The sequence below is a fragment of the Acanthaster planci genome, linkage group LG14 (assembly GCF_054643075.1).
Source record: "Acanthaster planci isolate LZ-2023a linkage group LG14, COTS_SCS, whole genome shotgun sequence".
NCBI lineage: Eukaryota > Metazoa > Echinodermata > Asteroidea > Valvatida > Acanthasteridae > Acanthaster > Acanthaster planci.
The window spans coordinates 4,918,950-4,938,021 of record NC_141790.1 but is presented as its reverse complement, the minus strand read 5'-3'; the positions used below and the strand labels follow the sequence as shown (position 1 = coordinate 4,938,021).

Genomic DNA, 19,072 nt, shown 5'->3' with positions numbered 1-19,072 from the left:
AGTATTACTGTGTATGTAATAGGCCTCACACAGTGTCAACAGCGAGAACGTTATTTTAACAATTACACAAGTTTATACTTCGCATTCTTAACTAAGATATGTATACATACAGTATTATTTACCTTCAAATTTTCGTAAAGGTTGCTCAAAACTGCATTTCGATACAACTTTCCTTTTTTCCCGTCTTGAAGCCCGTTGGTTGACGTACACACGTCCGCCATAAATCGAAAAACGTGGTGATACGTAGGCCCTATTCCCATTGTGTCCGTATTATCATGGAGGTAGGTAATATTAACACAAAGTATAGCAATTTTACGTCCTATTTTGTAAATTTTACATAGCAAGAGTCAAAGTTTGACCGTAATTACACAATTCGTATAAAGTTACAAAATTACATTGAAAACATTTCAGTTTGAAATTGCAGAATAGTCGTGCATTTCACTTTGGCCAAATTTTACTTAAGTTGTGTAATGTTTTACCAATCTCTTTTTACCAATAATTTTTACCATTCATTCTGTGAATGTATCATTTCGGCATGTATTTTCGCAAGTACCAAAGGACTTGCAATAACACAGACAAAATCGATAAACATGTTCAGCTTTGTTCCATTCAAATTAATAATTGTGTTTTTAATCAACTGTATAATGCATATGAAAATACACGTACCAGGCGTATAAAATTATAAACACACAATAGACGATCTTCTAATCTGATTCATTAAAGCCATTAAAAGCATCAAAGGTCTCTTATAAAACCCACATACCTCATTTCGGCTATTTCCAGCAGTACATTATTTGTTCAGTCTAACGAAAATCACGCGGACGTGAAACCAGACCGCAACGTTGAAAACGTACTTTTTCTAGGCAAGATTCTTACCAAAAAGAATTGATTAAATTTATCGAACTGATCATAGGGCATGTGTGTAAAAAATCAGAAACTTTTCACAGAGTGTGCATGCAGACCCCTTTGTCAAACGGAAAGCCATTTGGATATACCTATGCCACTTTGTAGCTCCAACTTTGCAAGGAACCTGAGCTAGAAATTGTTTTATCAATATTTATTAACAGCAACACAATTACATGACTTCATCGAAAAACTTCTTTCAATGGACACCAGAAATAATGGCATTTTTGGTCAGGTAACCACGGCATGGGTGGTTAAAAAGACAACGTGCAGGTGTGATCACTTCACCTTACAATAATGGCTATTTAAATCGTTTTGTACACTGTATGAGAATGAATTAGAAAAATAAACCAGAGGACACCAAAAAGCAATGCAAATTACACTTATCTGTGTGTAGTAGACTTACAATGTTACTTTGCCAAATACCATAAGAATATTCATTATTGCTAAGGTGTATGTTGGAACATTACATCTTTCTAAGTTGAAGACCTTTGGAAAGTAGAAGATATGCTTGCGGGTATTCCATAATTTTAAGCTCAAATTTTATCACAGGGTTGCACTCAATTTGACCGTAAAAATCGAACACACTGTATTTAATCTTCAAAAGTAGAATTGACATTTAAACGTTTGGGTCACAAATATTTAGTTTCATAGTTTCAGGTATTTCTTACTAATGTAGCTCAGATGAATTTTCAGGACATGTGCTTATCATTTCCCTATATATTTCTTAACCAACACCTTCCCCGGGGAATGGAGGTAGTTTGGACCACTAGGCGTGGGCCATTCGGCACATATTTCAGCCACTGGGTTCTCTTTAATTCAAGATCTTGAATTGTAGCCCATTGTCTACAAAGATGGCCCAATTGTGTTCATTGTTTTATCCTCGATAAATATACACCTGTAAATATCAGATCCTATACTCTTTAAAGAAAAATGTGCTCTGCCAAAAGTTGTGATATGTGAGACCATTCATCCCCTGTGAATTGTTAATGTAGGGTTGACCACTTCTCTTGGAACCTCATGCAGTTCACACATGGATAATTGTTCGAACGAAAACCTATTAACCCCCAGAGTAGTAAAGAAACAAGGAAGTGGTGTTTTACAGCTTTTTAAAGTTCCGCACATTTGGTCAATCAACGTGACTATCCAAATATTCCTCAGTCGAGGACAATATTTTCAGACTGTACAGTCACCTTTAAATTTGATGTTGAGCTCACTCACCAGCCAGGCGAACTGGTGAAATCTTTAAACCGAATGCTACCAACCCTACATCCCTCCCAGCTCTCCACTGTGTACTGTGTGTGGCCTTGTCGACTCTCTTACCACAAGCATTGTCTCACTCACTGTGGCCCAGCCTTAGTCAAGGCGTTTGTCATCCGTCGCGGCGCAGCGCAGCTCACACCAGCCACTCGCTGACCTAGTACGTATCAGCATACATTGCAAAATCAAGGATCAGATCGACCACGCGCGGCCAACGAAATATGCAAATCAGCTTAACCAGGACAAACGCCTTGGTTAAATTTGGTGCAACCGTCCGCAGAAGCTTATGGTTTTTCTTTACTTTTGCGCTAGATTTTTAGCCCACGACCTTGTGTGCGAATATGAATACATGCAGGCTGCGATGAGTGCACAGTGACCAATCTCAGCTAAGTATACACGTACATGCATGATCCATCAACGTGAAGTGGCATACATGATGACCATGTAAAATGGCGGACATTCCGAGACGACTGCAGCACGACGAGTTGACTTGTTGAATTCCGCTGCAAATAAATTATGAAATAAATTTAACATTGAAATTATAAATTTTCAAGCTGCACCTTTCTGCTCCGAGCAGATACAAAGCCCATAGCGTTAGTCATTTGAACAAAATCAATCACAATCTGTATGGCAAAGCAAAGCAAAGGCAAACTCGATCTCCGATTACTCAGATCAGCGAACAAATTAAATATTATTGACTTGTCATGTACATTATAGCCGCGTGCGCGTTTAAATAACCTTTTACCTTACGACCGACTTGAATTATACAGTTACTTTGTAGCAATGAACCAATCCAAAAGCGCATTTACAGGATCCAGGAAATGAATTTTTCTTTGAATCACTTTTTGTGTATCTCTGTACTCATATTTTCCACTATGAAGACTGTTTGACATTTTTTTGAGTTATGTGAACTGAACGGTGCACTTTTTAAAACATTAAAAATTGACCAAGCATTTCTGGACAAGTGAGGGCGCGTTTGCTTTGATGTAAATCCAGAAAGACATGGTTCAAGTTGCATGTTTTCATGTTCAAATTGTGAACCCCAAATTTGCTATCTGGGAACATTTCTGCGAACATGATTTTTACTGGATTATTGCCAAATAGTTACACAGCAATAAATTTCCCACTTAAGAAAATGAAGTCTGCCATAGCAGCAGTTAAAAAAATCTATAAATTTTCTGTACACAAATCAGTGCAACATTGAGATTCAGTGCCTTGGATGACATCACAGTTCTGTTCATGAATATGCAAATACATTAGCATAAAAGCCAAAAAACCATCAAAATATGGGTTAAAATTGCAAAACAAAAATTTAAAATGAGGTTAATTGAACCCAGAGATGCAATTTCAAAGGTTTTAAGTAAAATTTATAAAAATATTTCTATTTACCGGTTCCTTTAAAACATTGACTCATGCATTAGCACCGCCCGGCCGCGGACGGTTGCACCAGTACCAAGACGTTCGTCCTGGTTCTGCTGATTTACGTATTTCGTGGGCCGTGTGAGGTCGCTCTTCGCCTTGATTTTGCAAAGTATGCAGGTGTGAACATATGTACGTACGCGCATGTACGGTACAGATACGTAGGCCTACTAGGTCAGCGAGCGGCTGGTGCGAGCCGCGCTGCGTTGCGACGAATGACGAACGCCTTGACCAAGGCTAACTGTTGCCCACTGCCTGAACGTCACCAACAGCTGTTTCTAACCAATCCCATGGGACTAGATATAACATCAGGGACCTTTTGGCTGGTCGCACCATACATCTGTACATGCGAGGAGCTCAATCTAGGGGGGCAGGGCTTATGCAAAGATAGGCTTTACTCAAAGCACGTGCGGCTACCTGGACACATGACCCACACTCTGGCTGCTAGGCCACGTGCGCCTTGACTAAAGGCTAATGCGAAGGTCGATGAAAGCCAAGCTGTCTACGGCTGTTAGTGTTCTTCAACTTGTACAAGTAGGTATTACACATTCTCTGTGGTTTCAATGTTTCTGGTTGTTGGTGGGGGGGGGTGGAGAAATGGAGGTGAGAGCGGATGGGGTGGATAGATTTCGACATGTATTATACTAGTGCTGAAACAACATGTAAATTGCTAGAGTGCTTTGATTTTTTCCTGTGTGTGTGTCCAAGCATGGACCAAGGGACCTCCATTCATCCTATTCAGACCCCGAGACAGAGGATTGTGTTCGCTAAACCAAAGTTATCGTGCGGTAAACGTATACCAGAAATCTAGCTTGACTTCCCAATTCAAAGAATTTGATAGGACCTTTTGTCACAACCTTACTTTTCTGTACTAGAAAAACCCCTCAAAACAAAAACAAACATTAAATTTGGAAACAAAAAAATTCTCAATATTGGTTGCCAATTGTTATTACGGATTGCCAATCCGTTATTACAGATTCCCAATCCTGTCACTACGGATTTACCACACGTTACTAGACGGTGGCACACATATAGGATGGCATTCACTTTGGCTATGCCAATGTACACACGTCAACGTACACATAACAATTTCAAAAACTCACTTTTCTGCTAGCAAAAAATTGGAAATTTACTTAAAGAAGCCTTCGTAGCGCGTCAAAAGTGGACAACTAAAAACTTCAACTTCCGCTAGCAAATTTTATTTGATGCTCCCAAGAGGACAACCCCTTTTTCTCATTTTCTGCTAGTAGATGTTCGGTTTTTTTGAAGTTGCACCACCCTTTTTCATAAAAAAGTAAAATCCAAATTTATGCTAGCAGAAATTTAGATTTCTGCTAGCAGAAATTTAGATTTTACTTTGCGGGGTGGTCCAAAAGTGGACAAGTTGAAAACTGAAACGACCGCTGTGCCCCCTACGCTCAGAATGGAACGGTCTTGGGAAGATGGGCAGCCAACATCAACCGTAGAGAGTCAATGTTCTGCATCTGACGCGTCGGCGGATGGCTTCACTGCTCGGGAAAAAATATGGATGATTCCTATTCGGAGAAATGCAAATACGAAAGGGGCCATCGAAAGCCTGACAGTCCTTTATGGTACCGCAAACTTCCGATTCAGCACACAGTGTAATTCGAATGACGGTGGTGGCTTGCCGTCGGGAATTTCCATTTTGAATAAATGAGCGCATGGTGATATGTCCCTAACGATGTTATAGCTAGAATAAACCATTCTGTCCATTCCAGTAGAAAAATTGAATTTGTTGTGGAACGAAAACAGGTTGTAATCAAAAAAGTCATCTCAAGAGAAGAAGCTAAGTGCTGTTTAGTGAATCAAGAGTTTCAAAAACTTGAATTTGCTGAAATAATTTTGACATCCCACAAAGTAATTCCAAAACACGTATTCAGCCGGTAATTCCAATAACAAAAAAGGATAGCCACAAAGTAAATAAATCTTTCAGCCAGTACACCAGTCGGTCACTGATATGGCATCAAAGATCTAATTTAATATTTATCATTCAAATCTTTGTTCAAGTCATCAAAACATGTGGGTAGTTAGAGTGGAGGCCTGGGTCATAAGTATGAAGACAAATGATTCAAAGTGACAACGTGAAAGGATATTGACGCAATTTAAACACAAACTTGCAATTGACGGCCCAGAGCAGTCATCAGATACCTGTACTGTGAAATGCATGGACGGTGGATTGAATAACAAATCTTAGGATATCTGAATATCAAAAAATTGGTCGTTCACTTTTGCCACTCCGAGTAACTTCCACCATAATTTTTTATTTCCTATAGAATAATACTCCCCTGCGATAAATCCCATACAATTCACATCCTTGACGTGAAGAAGGTCCGATCTTTTTCACAAAATCGGCTAAATGGACATACAAGTTGCATGAAAAAGGCCGATCACATGCAGCAAGGGAAATGGCGCCTGATGCCCGTCAACAGACGGCTCCGCACGTTTGCAGTACAACTACATGTATATATACAAAGGACCGTCACTCTCGCAGCCTCGCAACTTTCGTCCACCTTATTTTTTTCAGGGTCGGGTGATGCCAATCTTCCTAAGACCGTTCATTTTCAACGCAGGGAGGAAAGTGTCCTTCTAGTTTTAACTTGCCCACTTTTGGTCCACCCCGCCGTCGGCAAAGAAAAATCCAAATTTCTAATAACAGAAAATTGGGTTTTATGAAAAGGGGTGGTGCAACTTCAAAAAACCCGAACATCTACTTGCAGAAAATGAGAAAATGGGGTTGTCCTCTTTGGGAGCATCAAATAAAATTTTCTAGTGGAATTTTGAAGTTCTTAGTTGTCCACTTTTGACGTGGTACAAAGACTTCTTTAAGTAAATTCCCAATTTTTGCTAGCAGAAAATTGAGCTTTTGAATATGCTTTACGTAAATTCCCCAAACCCGAAAATCTACTAGCAAAAAATGAGAAAATGGGGTTGTCCACTTTGGGAGCATGACAGTAATTTTGCCAGTGGAAATTTGAAGTTTTTAGTTGTCCACTTTTGACGCGCCACGAAGAGTTGTTAAAGTAAAATCCAAATTTCTCCTAGCGGAAAATTTCGTTTTTTGAAAATGCTATACGCAAAGTCCAAAGTCCCGAAAATCTACTGACAGAAAATGAGAAAATAAGGTTGTCCACTTTTGACGCTCCATAGCTTGGCGCTAATGAGCTCTCGTAAATTTAAGTGCGGACAGAGACTTTCATGATAATTTTTCCTGAAATGGTGAAACACTGTCACTTTTGCGCAAACGCAAATCCTTCCTTGGCATCACCAGAAAGTTGTCAAAATTCCCTATTATTTCCAAAACTAAACTGAATGCAAAGTGTCCAATGGGTCACCAAATGTGCCATTAACAAGGACGTGCATTAGAAAAATCTGCACTGATCTTTTTTTTTTAAAGTTAACTAACATGAACTCATTAACATGACATTTCTAACAGAAGTCAAGCAAGTAAAGACTTTTAAACAAAGATGAGACAAAAGATGAAAGGCATCTCGAATCAGTTTTGGAAGTAGTTTAGGCTGGCTCTATAGCAGCCTCTCAGGAAATCCACATCCTGACCTTAGTGGCCCAGTCAAAAATTGACCTCTCTGTGGGCCCTGTACACTTTTCCTAAGAATTTCTCAAACTTGCAGGCAGTGATATTTTTCAGAAATATCTTACAAAGTCTGAGAAATAAAATGTGTAATAAAATGTGTGCGACCTTCTAATTAAATCTGTCCCACCCAATTCCCCAAAATTACTCAGTGTATAAAAGGACCTTCTCTTGTTGACATCATCGCATGTGCTGAGTTATAATTACAAACTTTGGTTGACAAGTAAAAAAGGCACTAGGAAAAATTATAACAAGTGTTGTGTTTGTAAGGCTTTACAGAGTGTTTCAAACAGTCAATACAGTCAACTATACATTTCTTTCCAAATAAAGCTCATTATCATCGTAGAGGTTTAATACACACCACTAATACCGCCACCGTGCATATGATGTCACATTGTGATCTATATGCTTTCATGTCAAAGAAATCAACCCCAAACAGGATACTCAAGATGAAATAACACAATTTAAGCCCACAACTAAAAGAAATCTAGGTTGAAGAATGTGTACAATCCAAACAGCGCGAATAGAACAAAACAAAGATGTTACTCTTTTGACAATATAAAGGTTTTCCATGTGACGTGACATGACGGGCAAAGAAATTTCAGGAAGCGTTGCTTGTTCGTGAAGGCGCGTGCATTTTCGAACCTGTGTATTTCAAATGGTAATTTCATGTGCGTCAGTATGTTGAGAGACTACCCAGAGGTGCTTGTTGCCGCACACATATCTATAGAAATTGAACGCTAACTGTCAAAAATCACGTAACTGAAAATCTTCTTTAGCATGATAACGGCTGATTTATGCAAATGATCTGAATGACAGCGAGCAACCGCACCAAATTATGTAAGTTGAATCTCAGAGAGCTTGGATGCGTCATATAAAAATTCATCACCCATAACTGCCTTTAATCAAGGTGGACCATCGTGGTCCTTGACTTTTGCATGCGATTTTTTTGTTTTTTTGTTTCACAATTTCAAGATTTCAAACTCATTCAAACTAAAAATCTAAGAATAAAGTTTTCTGCATATGTACATACTAAAAAAACAAATCAAAACAAACAGAGTTGCCATTGCCATTTGAACGACAGTCCACACTGGAAAAGACGGAGTAATGACGTAGTCATTTCGAAATGCTGCTCTCATGCGTTCAATTATTTCTAAAAGTCCCTCTGAAAAGTTTCCATTTTGGAAGTTGTCACTTGTGTCACTGAAGATATCTGCCATAACCCTTGCGGTGAGCTTCCGTGCAGCAGTGTCCCCAACAGAAGCAGCAACCTGCAGCATAAACAGAGGAGGTGATAGCAAAAGTGTTTTAATTGTAAGAGTATTTGAAATAACAGTTTACCGTCAGTTCAAAAGAATGCAAACATAGCCAGCAATAGAATGTCAAGTTCTCCAGCCCGCATGGATAATCCTCACATTACAATTTCTAACACTTCACAAGCAAATGGAAAAGACCTTTTTCTTCAACCCTTACATTGAAAATCAATTATAAATACCAATTTACTACGTGGACAACAAAATTTTACTCCCAAAAAAGCCAACATCAAGTACCTCTGAAGCGAAATGAACACCATCTGAATCCTTCCTTCCCCCACCATCAAAAAGTGTGTGTGTGTGGATACCCCTATCCACCCCCGAGATCTCAGCCCAAGCTACCAATACTGGCCTGAGAAATATGGCTGCGCAATCCAGATGGGAATTTGTTGACAAGACACTACTGGCCACTTTATACACCTGATGGTATCCATCTTAAGCAGATTGGCATTATATTCCTTACCAAACATGTAATAACGCATTTTTAAAGCTCAACCCAGAAATGAAGAAAACGACCGTCATCTAGCAAAGTATGTCCCGCCTGATCGACCATTCGACGACTGATCCCCACAAATGGCAGATTTTTCGGATGTGCCTGCCAACACGAGAAGAAAAACTTGTTCTGCCAAGCCAGAGACATCAATCACAGCCAAGACTAGAAGCTGTACCTGGAACACGTGATCATGAACTCACGGTGTCACACAATTGACCGCTTTGCGTCCCCATATAATGCCAAACTCGCTAGATTTAATTCTCGCTTTTTATGTAGGGTTTCCTCTGGAGTTGACGCGTTTTGTCAACAGTGGCAGGATGACAATAACTATTTCTGTCCGTCAGTGTCTTGTATAATTCCAGTTGTTAAGCATATTGATTCTACCAATGCCGCGGGAACACTGATAGTGCCTCATTGGCCTACTTCAACATTCTGGCCTTTTGTTTGTCCAGACGGCATTCATCTCCATCATAAAATGGTTGATTGGCGTTGGTTTTAACCCACCCTCTTTGGGTACTCCGACGGTTTTTTTTCCCAATTTCCGTCATTTGCCTGTTTGGCTTAGCGTTTTGACGCCAATAGAAAATATCGATCAGGTAACACTGGCTTTTGCCTTTCAGACTCCGGCTTTTGTCGGAAGTGCGCGTTTAGCGTTAGATTTTGAGGAGTTTATTCCTCGCCGTCAGTTTGTGACGACAGTGTCGATTACAAGTTTTGTTTAATTTGGCATTTTCCCCTCAACCTTTGCCCTTCCGTTTTCGTTCTCTGCGAGCATGCTCCACCTTCCAACAGTACTCCAATCTGGCTTCCTGTTTTTGAGTTATTTTGGTTTTCCCACATGAGGGCAATACACTGTATAGAAAGAAAACGTTTTCTTTCAGAAGCACGAAGAAAGTATTAAATTGTTGGGTTTTATCGGACGGTCCTTTACAAAATAAATCTCTGGCTAAATTAAAAGGGGCTCTATGAGTCACTTATTCGGCCACAACATGGCTTTTGGTGGATGGAGTTCGATCCCTACAGGAGTTCCCACTTGTGCCACGCTTGAATGCATACAAAACGTAGTGCCATAATGGTTTGTACGGACTAGAGATCGGGATACAGTGTTGTACTGCAGTAATTAAAGTGTATCGCCAATTGATTTTTCTTGGACACATGTTTTTCTGCAAATGCATACTCTTGTTCAATATGAAAACTATTTTCATTCCTGTTTAGTTAAATGCATTGAAAAATGCACTTTTTAAATCTATTTAAAATTATCCATACTTTCTTGGATAACTGGGGGCGCCGTTCTTCCAGGAAAGACAAAATTTAGTGCATAGGTTTTTCTGTTAAAATTGTGAACCCAGAATTTACTCACTGAAAACTTGTTGATTTATCCCGTATTGCCATGTAATTATTCAACAATGAATCACAAATGGAAGAGGGAATTTAGTCAAGTAAAGTCTTTAAAAAGCATGTTTTTGTACAAACCAATCAAGGTTTGCATCCTGGGATGACATCATTGGAATAAAACCAAAGAGGCAGTAAAACACCCTTTGAAATAGTGCAAACAAATGGAAAATTAGGTTATCTGAGGCACGTAAGTGTATTTGAAGGTAAGAATAAAGACAATCCCATTGTAGCTACCCTTCAAGGATGAATGTCTCCATAAAAGAAGCTTATACAGTCATAAACACACTGACAGATGCCAATAACCTCTGTAAGTTCATTCCACCTGAAGATTCACCAAGAATGACCATCCTTTGAAAATCCAGGTTGCCTTTGCTAAAACTGGCTGTTTTGTTCACAGTGCAAATGGTTGGAATGACTGATTACAGTGTGTTTCAGTTTTCATTTCATTTATTATTTCGCAGGTAAATACAATAAAATGACACAACAAAAAGGCGCCCCTGCCGGATTGCCAATAAGTTAACCTAATAACTATCTGGTAGCTCTCCAGGCGCATTTACAAGGTAATAAAACAGAAAGAAAAAAGCTTCAAACATACAGAGACAAACAATTATAAAATAGAATACAGGATAATTATTAAAAACATACACTAGACACTCGGACGAACAGGAAACAAGAAAAATTATATAATAAACACTCAACCTTAGAAAAAAAATCAAAATCCATACAGAAACAGGACTCTCCCACACCCCCACCCAATGAGGAAATGTACTATGTATGATCTAAAATAAATAACGTAAAAGGACTAAACCGAAAACGGGACGCAGATTACAAATATAGCGATGGGATACAGAGAGCATAGATAAAAAATACATATAAACATGTACAGAATAAATTTAAAAACATTTAAAATCTCCATTAAAAGAATACAAACTTAAAACACATAAAACCCACTGTTATGTAATATGTACCCACTGTGTGTAGTATGTACTGCAACTTTCATTCCACTCACTTGTTTCATGATTAAGTCAACTGCTTTGTGAAAAATCGAGAAAAACAGCGCGGCATTTTCGACGCTTAAATTGAAGGTCTTGTAGTTTATCTTGCGTAAAATGTATGGATTATAGGGCGTTTGTAGTACAAGCAAACATCGTCCGCGGGGTCAGGGTGGGAAACGAGCATGAAAAATTGACAGGTTCCCATTCCCTTAAAAAAGGAGCAGTTTTCAACGGCTAGGAGTAATGCACCTCCTCGACAATGTAGCATTTCATTGCAGATTCATGGAAAAACGTCATCCAGGAACACAGCAGTCTACTCGTGTCCGTGACACCGAAACGAGTAGGCCTACATTGTAACGGGCCGATCACTACAGGTTGTTTTAGGATCCTGGAGACAGACGGTCCGCACAATATTCCACAGGATAAGCCGGCGGATTTGACAACGATAACATAACACAACTTTAACGATCTCACCACATCTCAGGACGCCATTTTACGGAAAACGTTGATCACCTATCCCATCATGCCTTTTCCTATCATGTGGTACGGTGTCCTTGAACAGACATATACATTTACAAGCTATACATTGAGTTTGTATGAATGTGTGTGCAAACCAATCCGCTACGATATGATAATGCACGTGCGCGCGCGATCGTGTTTAAAACGGCACTTTCATGTCAGTTCACACGGCGATGAAAGTCTAAAACACCATTCATAGTTGAGTCATTAAAAATTATAAGTAAAAAAGCATTATGTCTTGAAACAAGGGAGGATTAACGTGTATAAATCGTCCTTTTTGTTGACGAAAATCACCGTGCTCGAAAACAGCCGCCATAATGGATGATACCATTATTATCTAGGGGTGATTTTCAATTCACAAAGTTTTCCGTAAAAAACACCTTTCCTTAAATGAAATTAAACTGCACACGGATCCAATTTATTTTCTACTTTACGCCTAACACTCAGGTAACTATAATTTCAGTTAACAGTGTTTTGGTGAAAGAATGTCAGTATATTTTTAGCTGCTTTTAGGTTTATCCGTTCATTAATGGAGACTCCCACAACATTTGTAAACACTACGTATAAGAAATTTGGCGCCTGTTAAAGGATGTGATATGCGAACTGAAATTAACTCTATTACGATGGTCGGCCGACCATCGTAATCTCTTGAGTGCCAGCCCCATTCACTGCTGAGCCAAAGACCACTGCCCATTGCCGAACCTGGTGCGGACCGCGTAATTTTTTTCCCTAGGAGTGCAGACCACTAATTCAAGTGAGAATTTCTGGCCAGCTCATTAGCATTTAAAGTGCCCCCACAGTATCTTTTGAAAAAGGAGATAGTTTGGTCCCTAAAATGGTGAGATTGTGTAAATCCCGCCAGGATCAACTCCCTGGGTCTTTGAGCTTTCATGAGAGCAGAATGGTTAAAAACTACGGTTGAAAAATGGTCCAAAGTGCCTGAGAAAGTTGAGGGTTGCCACTTGAAAAATGGCTGCAATCAGACTTCAGAAAAATCACTTTTTGGTGGGTGATTTTGTTTTGTGGGAATAATTAAAAATGTAATTGGTTAACCCACAAAAAATTTAAAAGAACGATTACTGCCCAGAAGTGATAATTAGTAGCAAGAACTTGCAAATGATGGTCATATCCTATGTAATCGTGAAGAAAAGCTCAAGTTTAAGTCCCAAATTCAGTGATGGCCGCATGGGCAGAAATCTCTCATCGATCGTGGGGGGGGGCTTCCATATACGTGTTCTGTGCACACGGTGTTAATTATCTTATCCCATTTATAAAAAATCTAAAGGGAAAATCTTGGATTCATCAATTCCTTTAGTATTTTGTTTTGCTTAAAGCATGGAGGGGACATTCGACATTGTGTCCCCCCGTACCGATTTTTTGGATGGGGGACGTGTCCCCCGTCCCCCGGGATTTCCGCCCATGGAAGGCTGATGAGCTAGTAGCGTTCAAGTGTTCGCGCGGTCGCCAATATGCGCGTATTCTCAGCGGGTTCCTCTAGAACAATATTGTTCGCAGAACCAAATTCAACGAAAAAGAGAGAAAACCGAGGTCTTTTGGAATTTTTGTATAGTAATTTTTAGAAGAAGGATTTTCTTTATCTAGAACTGAGCCGCATGCAGAACATTTCGCAAGACTAACTCCGATCCTAAGGCATGCCAGGAACGACTTTCCTTCACATTTCACTGGTAGATTTCTGACGATTACCGTTAATAAAAACAGAATCTGAAGGGTGATTTGAGACATTCCTGACACCACCCCCCCCAAAAAAAAATCAAGTTGATAGGGCATGAAGTGCATGAACCTACAAATTATGGAGAATATCTTTATTTATTGTGCCATACCAAAACACTGACAGGGAGTCTGCATTATCGTGGGCCTACATTCTGTGACAAAGAGGTAAAATAAAATCCAGTAGGCAGTTCAAAATTAATACAAAGCAAGCCAAAAAACTATTTTTCAAAAAGTTGTTTACACAAAGCATGAGATCAGTATTGGGATAGAAACCTTTCTTTGATACAATGCCGTCAGGTTTGGTTGTGCTAAATCGCCAGTGAGCTTTGTACTTGCAAAAATGTACCGTAAAATGAGGACCGTAAAAATTATTGAGCCACTAATTCACGCTTTCTAGTAGTGATCACATGGGACAAATAACACGATCTGCAAGAGTTTGTTCCTACTAATCACTAGTGACATGTGGGCCCTAATAGAATGTGGTGCACTGAAATTACTGAATATTTACGACAAAAACATCAAAGACCGAAGCAGTGCTAGTCTACCATAGGTTAGTGTTTTGCTGACATCCAAACTAGCTCTGTAAAAAAACCGCCACTCTACTACTAGTAGCTCAAACGATGTCCATATCACGAATGCTGGTCTTGATATTATAATTACCCCTTACCCTCCGAGGAAAAAAATACGCGTACGGGCCTACTGCTGAGAGAATGGGTCGCCCTCAATCGACTGCGCACAGTACAGGGGGTCGGGCGATTCAACGCCAACATTTACCACTGGGACTGCGCCCATCAACTGCCTGCATTTGCGGAGCAGGCCAGCAAACAGCACAGCACATCATCGACGACTGCTTTGTCCCCCCCCCCCACCGAGGTGACATAAACCTGGCAAATCCTAACGACAATACGGTAGAGGAGGAGGAGTGGAGAGGGCGGAGGGGGAGGAGGAGGATCATCATCACCATCATCATCATCACCATCATCACCATCATCATCATCATCATCATCATCATCATCATCATCATCATCATCATCATCATCATCATCATCATCATCATCATCATCATCATCACCATCATCATCATCATCATCATCATCATCATCATCATCATCATCACCATCATCATCATCATCATCATCATCATCATCATCATCATCATCATCATCATCATCATCATCATCATCATCATCATCATCATCATCATCATCATCATCATCACCATCATCATCATCATCATCATCATCATCATCATCATCATCATCATCACCATCATCATCATCACCATCATCACCATCATCACCATCATCATCATCATCATCATCATCACCATCATCACCATCATCACCATCATCATCATCATCATCATCATCATTCTTTGTTAACCTGCAAAATCGTGGACTGAAACGATCAAATTTAGGATACATGACATTTGACACCAGTCACACTCTGCTACTCTCTCGTACTTTCACCACAACCGAATTAAGTACATACCAGTCCCTGGTGTATGATTTTTTATGTTTAAAACACACTGTTGTAAACCCATGAGTGATAAAGTAATGGAACCTACCTACCAAACCATACAAATGAAAATAGTTCGAAGTCAATTTCAGTAATATGTCCCTCCTCAAATTACTCCGGTCAGGTGTAACAGGGACAGACATAAAAGTCGCACGTCAGACCCTAAATTTATAGAATGACTCAAACGCAATACATATAACACAGTAAATAATTTGCAACGTATATTTTAAATTTTGCAATAATGTACAATATTGTACAGAAGATGTTTCCGGGCAATGACGCCCTCTGAATTATGAAACAAATGAGATGGCAAGTCTTACGCCATGGTTAGTCTCACAATACTAAGGTTTTGGAAATTGTTTCCTTTTAAAATGTTTCTGATCATGCCTCACGGCAACTAATTCAATATCCTCAATGATGTTCTTGTTAATATTAACCGCACGGGTGTATGCTGAACTCGTATTCAACTGTGGAACTGTAAAAACCCCACTGAATGAAAATCCAATCCACTTGCCGGTTTAAAAGGGGTTTGAACATCGGCACAAAAGTGGAAGGCGGCAAAGTGCCGATCTGATTCACCCACCATGAAGCAAACTCGTTGTGAGACTGACAAGCAATGAATAAATGTATTTCTTGACAAATACCTGTTTTTCCAGCTTTGAGACAACGATGACGACGTCGTCCTCACAGTTACCATATAGCCATTCATGTTCCCTGAGGTACTTTGCATAGCTTGTTGCGGTGATGAGTTGCCTGCATTATCGAAGAAAATCTTAGTTTTGCAGCATTTTTACGAAAGGCCAATTTCACGGCTGCAACGCAGTCACTGTTTCTGACGGATGGCACTGCACAGCAAACAGTGGTTCTAGTTTGAAACTCTCCCTATTATCATAGGACGACACTTGGTCAGTATTGCTCTAGGCCTATATGTGGATACAAGGGAGTTGAATTTACAACTCAGCGTTTGCCAATTGTGGAGTTAAGGTAATTTGGCGATATCCAACACAATCTGTAGCCGTTTATTTTATGAAACTGTATGGCTTATTACACGCAACTTGATGAGATTAGATATAATTGGATCAATAAGATCTTATTATGAATAATATCCGTGCTTTGCGCAAAACCTAACAGAAGCAAAAGCTCGTGTAAGGCATGCCATGTTTACCAAAATACACAGATAAATCCAAAACGAAAAGGAAACCAATTAAGAAATACAACGTAAAGACAGACAAAACACAGGTAACTAAAAAGAAAAAAACAAAGATATACAGTAAATGTACTGGTAAAGTTCAGAAAATAAACTGCGTGATATTACATAAGGGCAATTAAGCAGGTGGAAAATCGATATTCTGGTAATTCAAACTGGATTTTAGCTAATGTACAATTTGAAAGGTATAAATTTATATGAGATATAACTTTAGTTTGCGCTTAAAAAACAGTAGGAAATGGACTGTTTAAGAGACAGCAGCAAGGATTTCCATATTTTGGGTCCAGAAAATGTAAGATTGTTTTGAAAAGCAGTCGCTCTGTGTTGAGATATATGCAAGGATAAATTAAATGTTGCTCTTGTAATGTAATTTTGTAAATTGCAAGTAGTCCTAAACAATTGGCTAGAGGAGAGTGGCAGTATGCCTACATTATTATATATTTATCCAAAAAATAACGTCTGCGGTAACTGTTTAGGTTAACAACACTTAAGTACTTTAAGTTTTGTAAAATCGGTTGACTGTGGGCCCTAAAATGATGAGTTTGTTATTACACGAACAATTTTGTTTTGCAGAACAATTACTTTATCTAAGTTCGTCCTAAAAGTGTTTCCCCAGATTACATTATAATAAGAAAAAATAAGGAAGTATAAGTGAAGTATAAAGACATTTCAGAACTTCAAATGGAACAATATGCTTGAAGTCTGAGAATTTTTATCAACAATAAGACCTAACAATTTAGACTTGTTGACTTTTTCCACAACTGTTTTGTTTTACAATGTTAAGGTTTGATAAATTACTGTGCTTTTTCCTGTTACTGAAAGCCATGTAATTGCATTATAGATTGAGGGATAAAACGTTCGCTTTTATCCAGTCATGTGCGTGTATTAATTAGTTCATTATTGACTATTTCATGGAGAGAGACGAGATTTTTTTGACAATAAAAAATATTAATAGTGGTGTCATCTACCTATGAAATGAATAACAGCAAATTGCAAGGAACTTTGAGGTGCCCCACAACTTGGGGCAACTCCAGACCGACACTCATGCCTTGACACTTACCTTCGGGTTGTTGGTAAAAAAGACATGACAGCCACTGCCACACTGTAACCATGTCCAGTGTGGTTGGAGCATAGGGCAGCATTGTGACATGAACACTCAGTCTCAACACGTAGATTGCTCAGGGCAGTGTTGACATCCTCCGCTGAGATAAATTCGACAATAATGAAGTATTGTTACAGCATCAAATAGGCTGCTGGTGCGTACATGCAGGATTAACACGACTGTAAACGTTGGATAAACCATGGAGAAATAAAATTTCTCCATGGATAAACTAGTATAAAAAATAGTACTAGTAACTAGTGTATAATATTGTACAGTCGGTGTTTCGCTCGAGTCTAATTATAACGGACTATCGGGGGCGCTATTGCGCCATTCAGAATGTGGGTCAACGCGTCGGAAGTGAGCTTTCATATCGGCGAAAGATTAACTGAGCTGAAAAGTAAACTATTTTACAGGTTCTCTTATCAGACATTTTATTAACTCACTGATTGGCGTTGATGGTTATTGTTCTAGAATTGCATTGTGGGGTTTATTTTATATCACGTATTTTATATTTTATTATCACCGGACGTGAAAGGTCGTTATGTAAAATTCATTTTTCACCCATCTCCAAGTGACTTTTCCTAAATATTACTTGAAGAAGACAAAGGTAAAATTGCATGAGTGTTTCATGGTGGGAGGTTTCAGTTAGAATTATTCTTCCAAAAATTATCCAACGTGATAGGACGACCCAATGTAAAAATCCCCATAGGAGGACCGCGCAAGGGTTCCGGAAGTTCGCTGCGTTACCTTTTACCTTCAGGTTATATTATCTGTTGGAGTGTTATGAACTTTACTTGTAAATGTAACGCACTAGGGTCAAAGGTTAAAATCTGGAGTTCAAAGTAAATCGATGTTTCAAGGTTTTTTTATGTCATGTAAGTTGTCAGTGACAGAGTTATTAATTCTTGAGCTGCATGTAAGAACAAATGACCTGTTGACTCATTTTTATTATTATTGTAAGTACTGCTTTATCACCTCTTTATTTTAATTGTTTTATTTCAGACCAACAGCTGAACTGTACAACCGAGCTAAATTGCACCGATGTTAAAATTCATATAATTTGAACTGCTGTACTTGTATCCGGTCACAGTAGCAATTTTCAATTTAATGCTAAAATGCGTGTTTCTGAGAGTTCCCGTTATTTTGAAGTTGCATTTATTGCATATGAATCAGATGTCTCTGCAGTACGGTTAAAAACTGGGTTTTTTTGCGTACACATGAAGTAACTATTGGACCAAAATTGCATGTACACTCGAAATTGCATTTCTCTTTGTTCTTTCAGAATTTAATGATGATTTTTACTATTAAAATCTTGATACATTAAAACACCGGCTACAACTACATTCTTCATTCCTTCCAGTAGGATGCGAGAGACTGGCAATCTCTGTGAACAACGCCAAAACTGTCGCCACGATTGACATAATCCTCCAGTTGGTACTGAATGGTTGCCGACCGGATAAGAAATACAGCCTTTCTCCGATGGCCATTAACGTTCCTCCCAAGTATTATTAAAAGACGACACTGTTTTGCCAACACGGAGTTGAAACTTCGTTTGCGCTTAGATGTGGACGTGCCAAAGCTGGATCTATATCCGTTACTCCACTGCT

At 39.1% G+C, this 19,072-nt stretch overlaps 1 protein-coding gene across 8 annotated transcripts in view; it reads right to left on the bottom strand.

Moving 5' to 3' along the window:
• Positions 1-4,505: 4,505 nt before the first annotated feature.
• The window catches only part of LOC110983231 (uncharacterized), a 40,197-nt gene continuing 25,630 nt past the window's right edge, over positions 4,506-19,072 (bottom strand). For 7 of the 8 annotated variants that reach the window (XM_022242316.2, XM_022242314.2, XM_022242318.2 and 4 more), the window contains 3 exons: positions 17,424-17,565; positions 15,801-15,909; positions 4,506-8,463 (listed from right to left, as the gene is read on the bottom strand). In XM_022242316.2, coding sequence (XP_022098008.1) covers positions 8,194-8,463; positions 15,801-15,909; positions 17,424-17,565 — 521 coding nt within the window. In that variant the 3' untranslated portion in view covers positions 4,506-8,193. Of the gene's footprint in view, positions 8,464-11,637; positions 15,776-15,800; positions 15,910-17,423; positions 17,566-19,072 lie in introns of those variants that run through there. The other variant, XM_087145528.1, reaches the window with a different exon arrangement.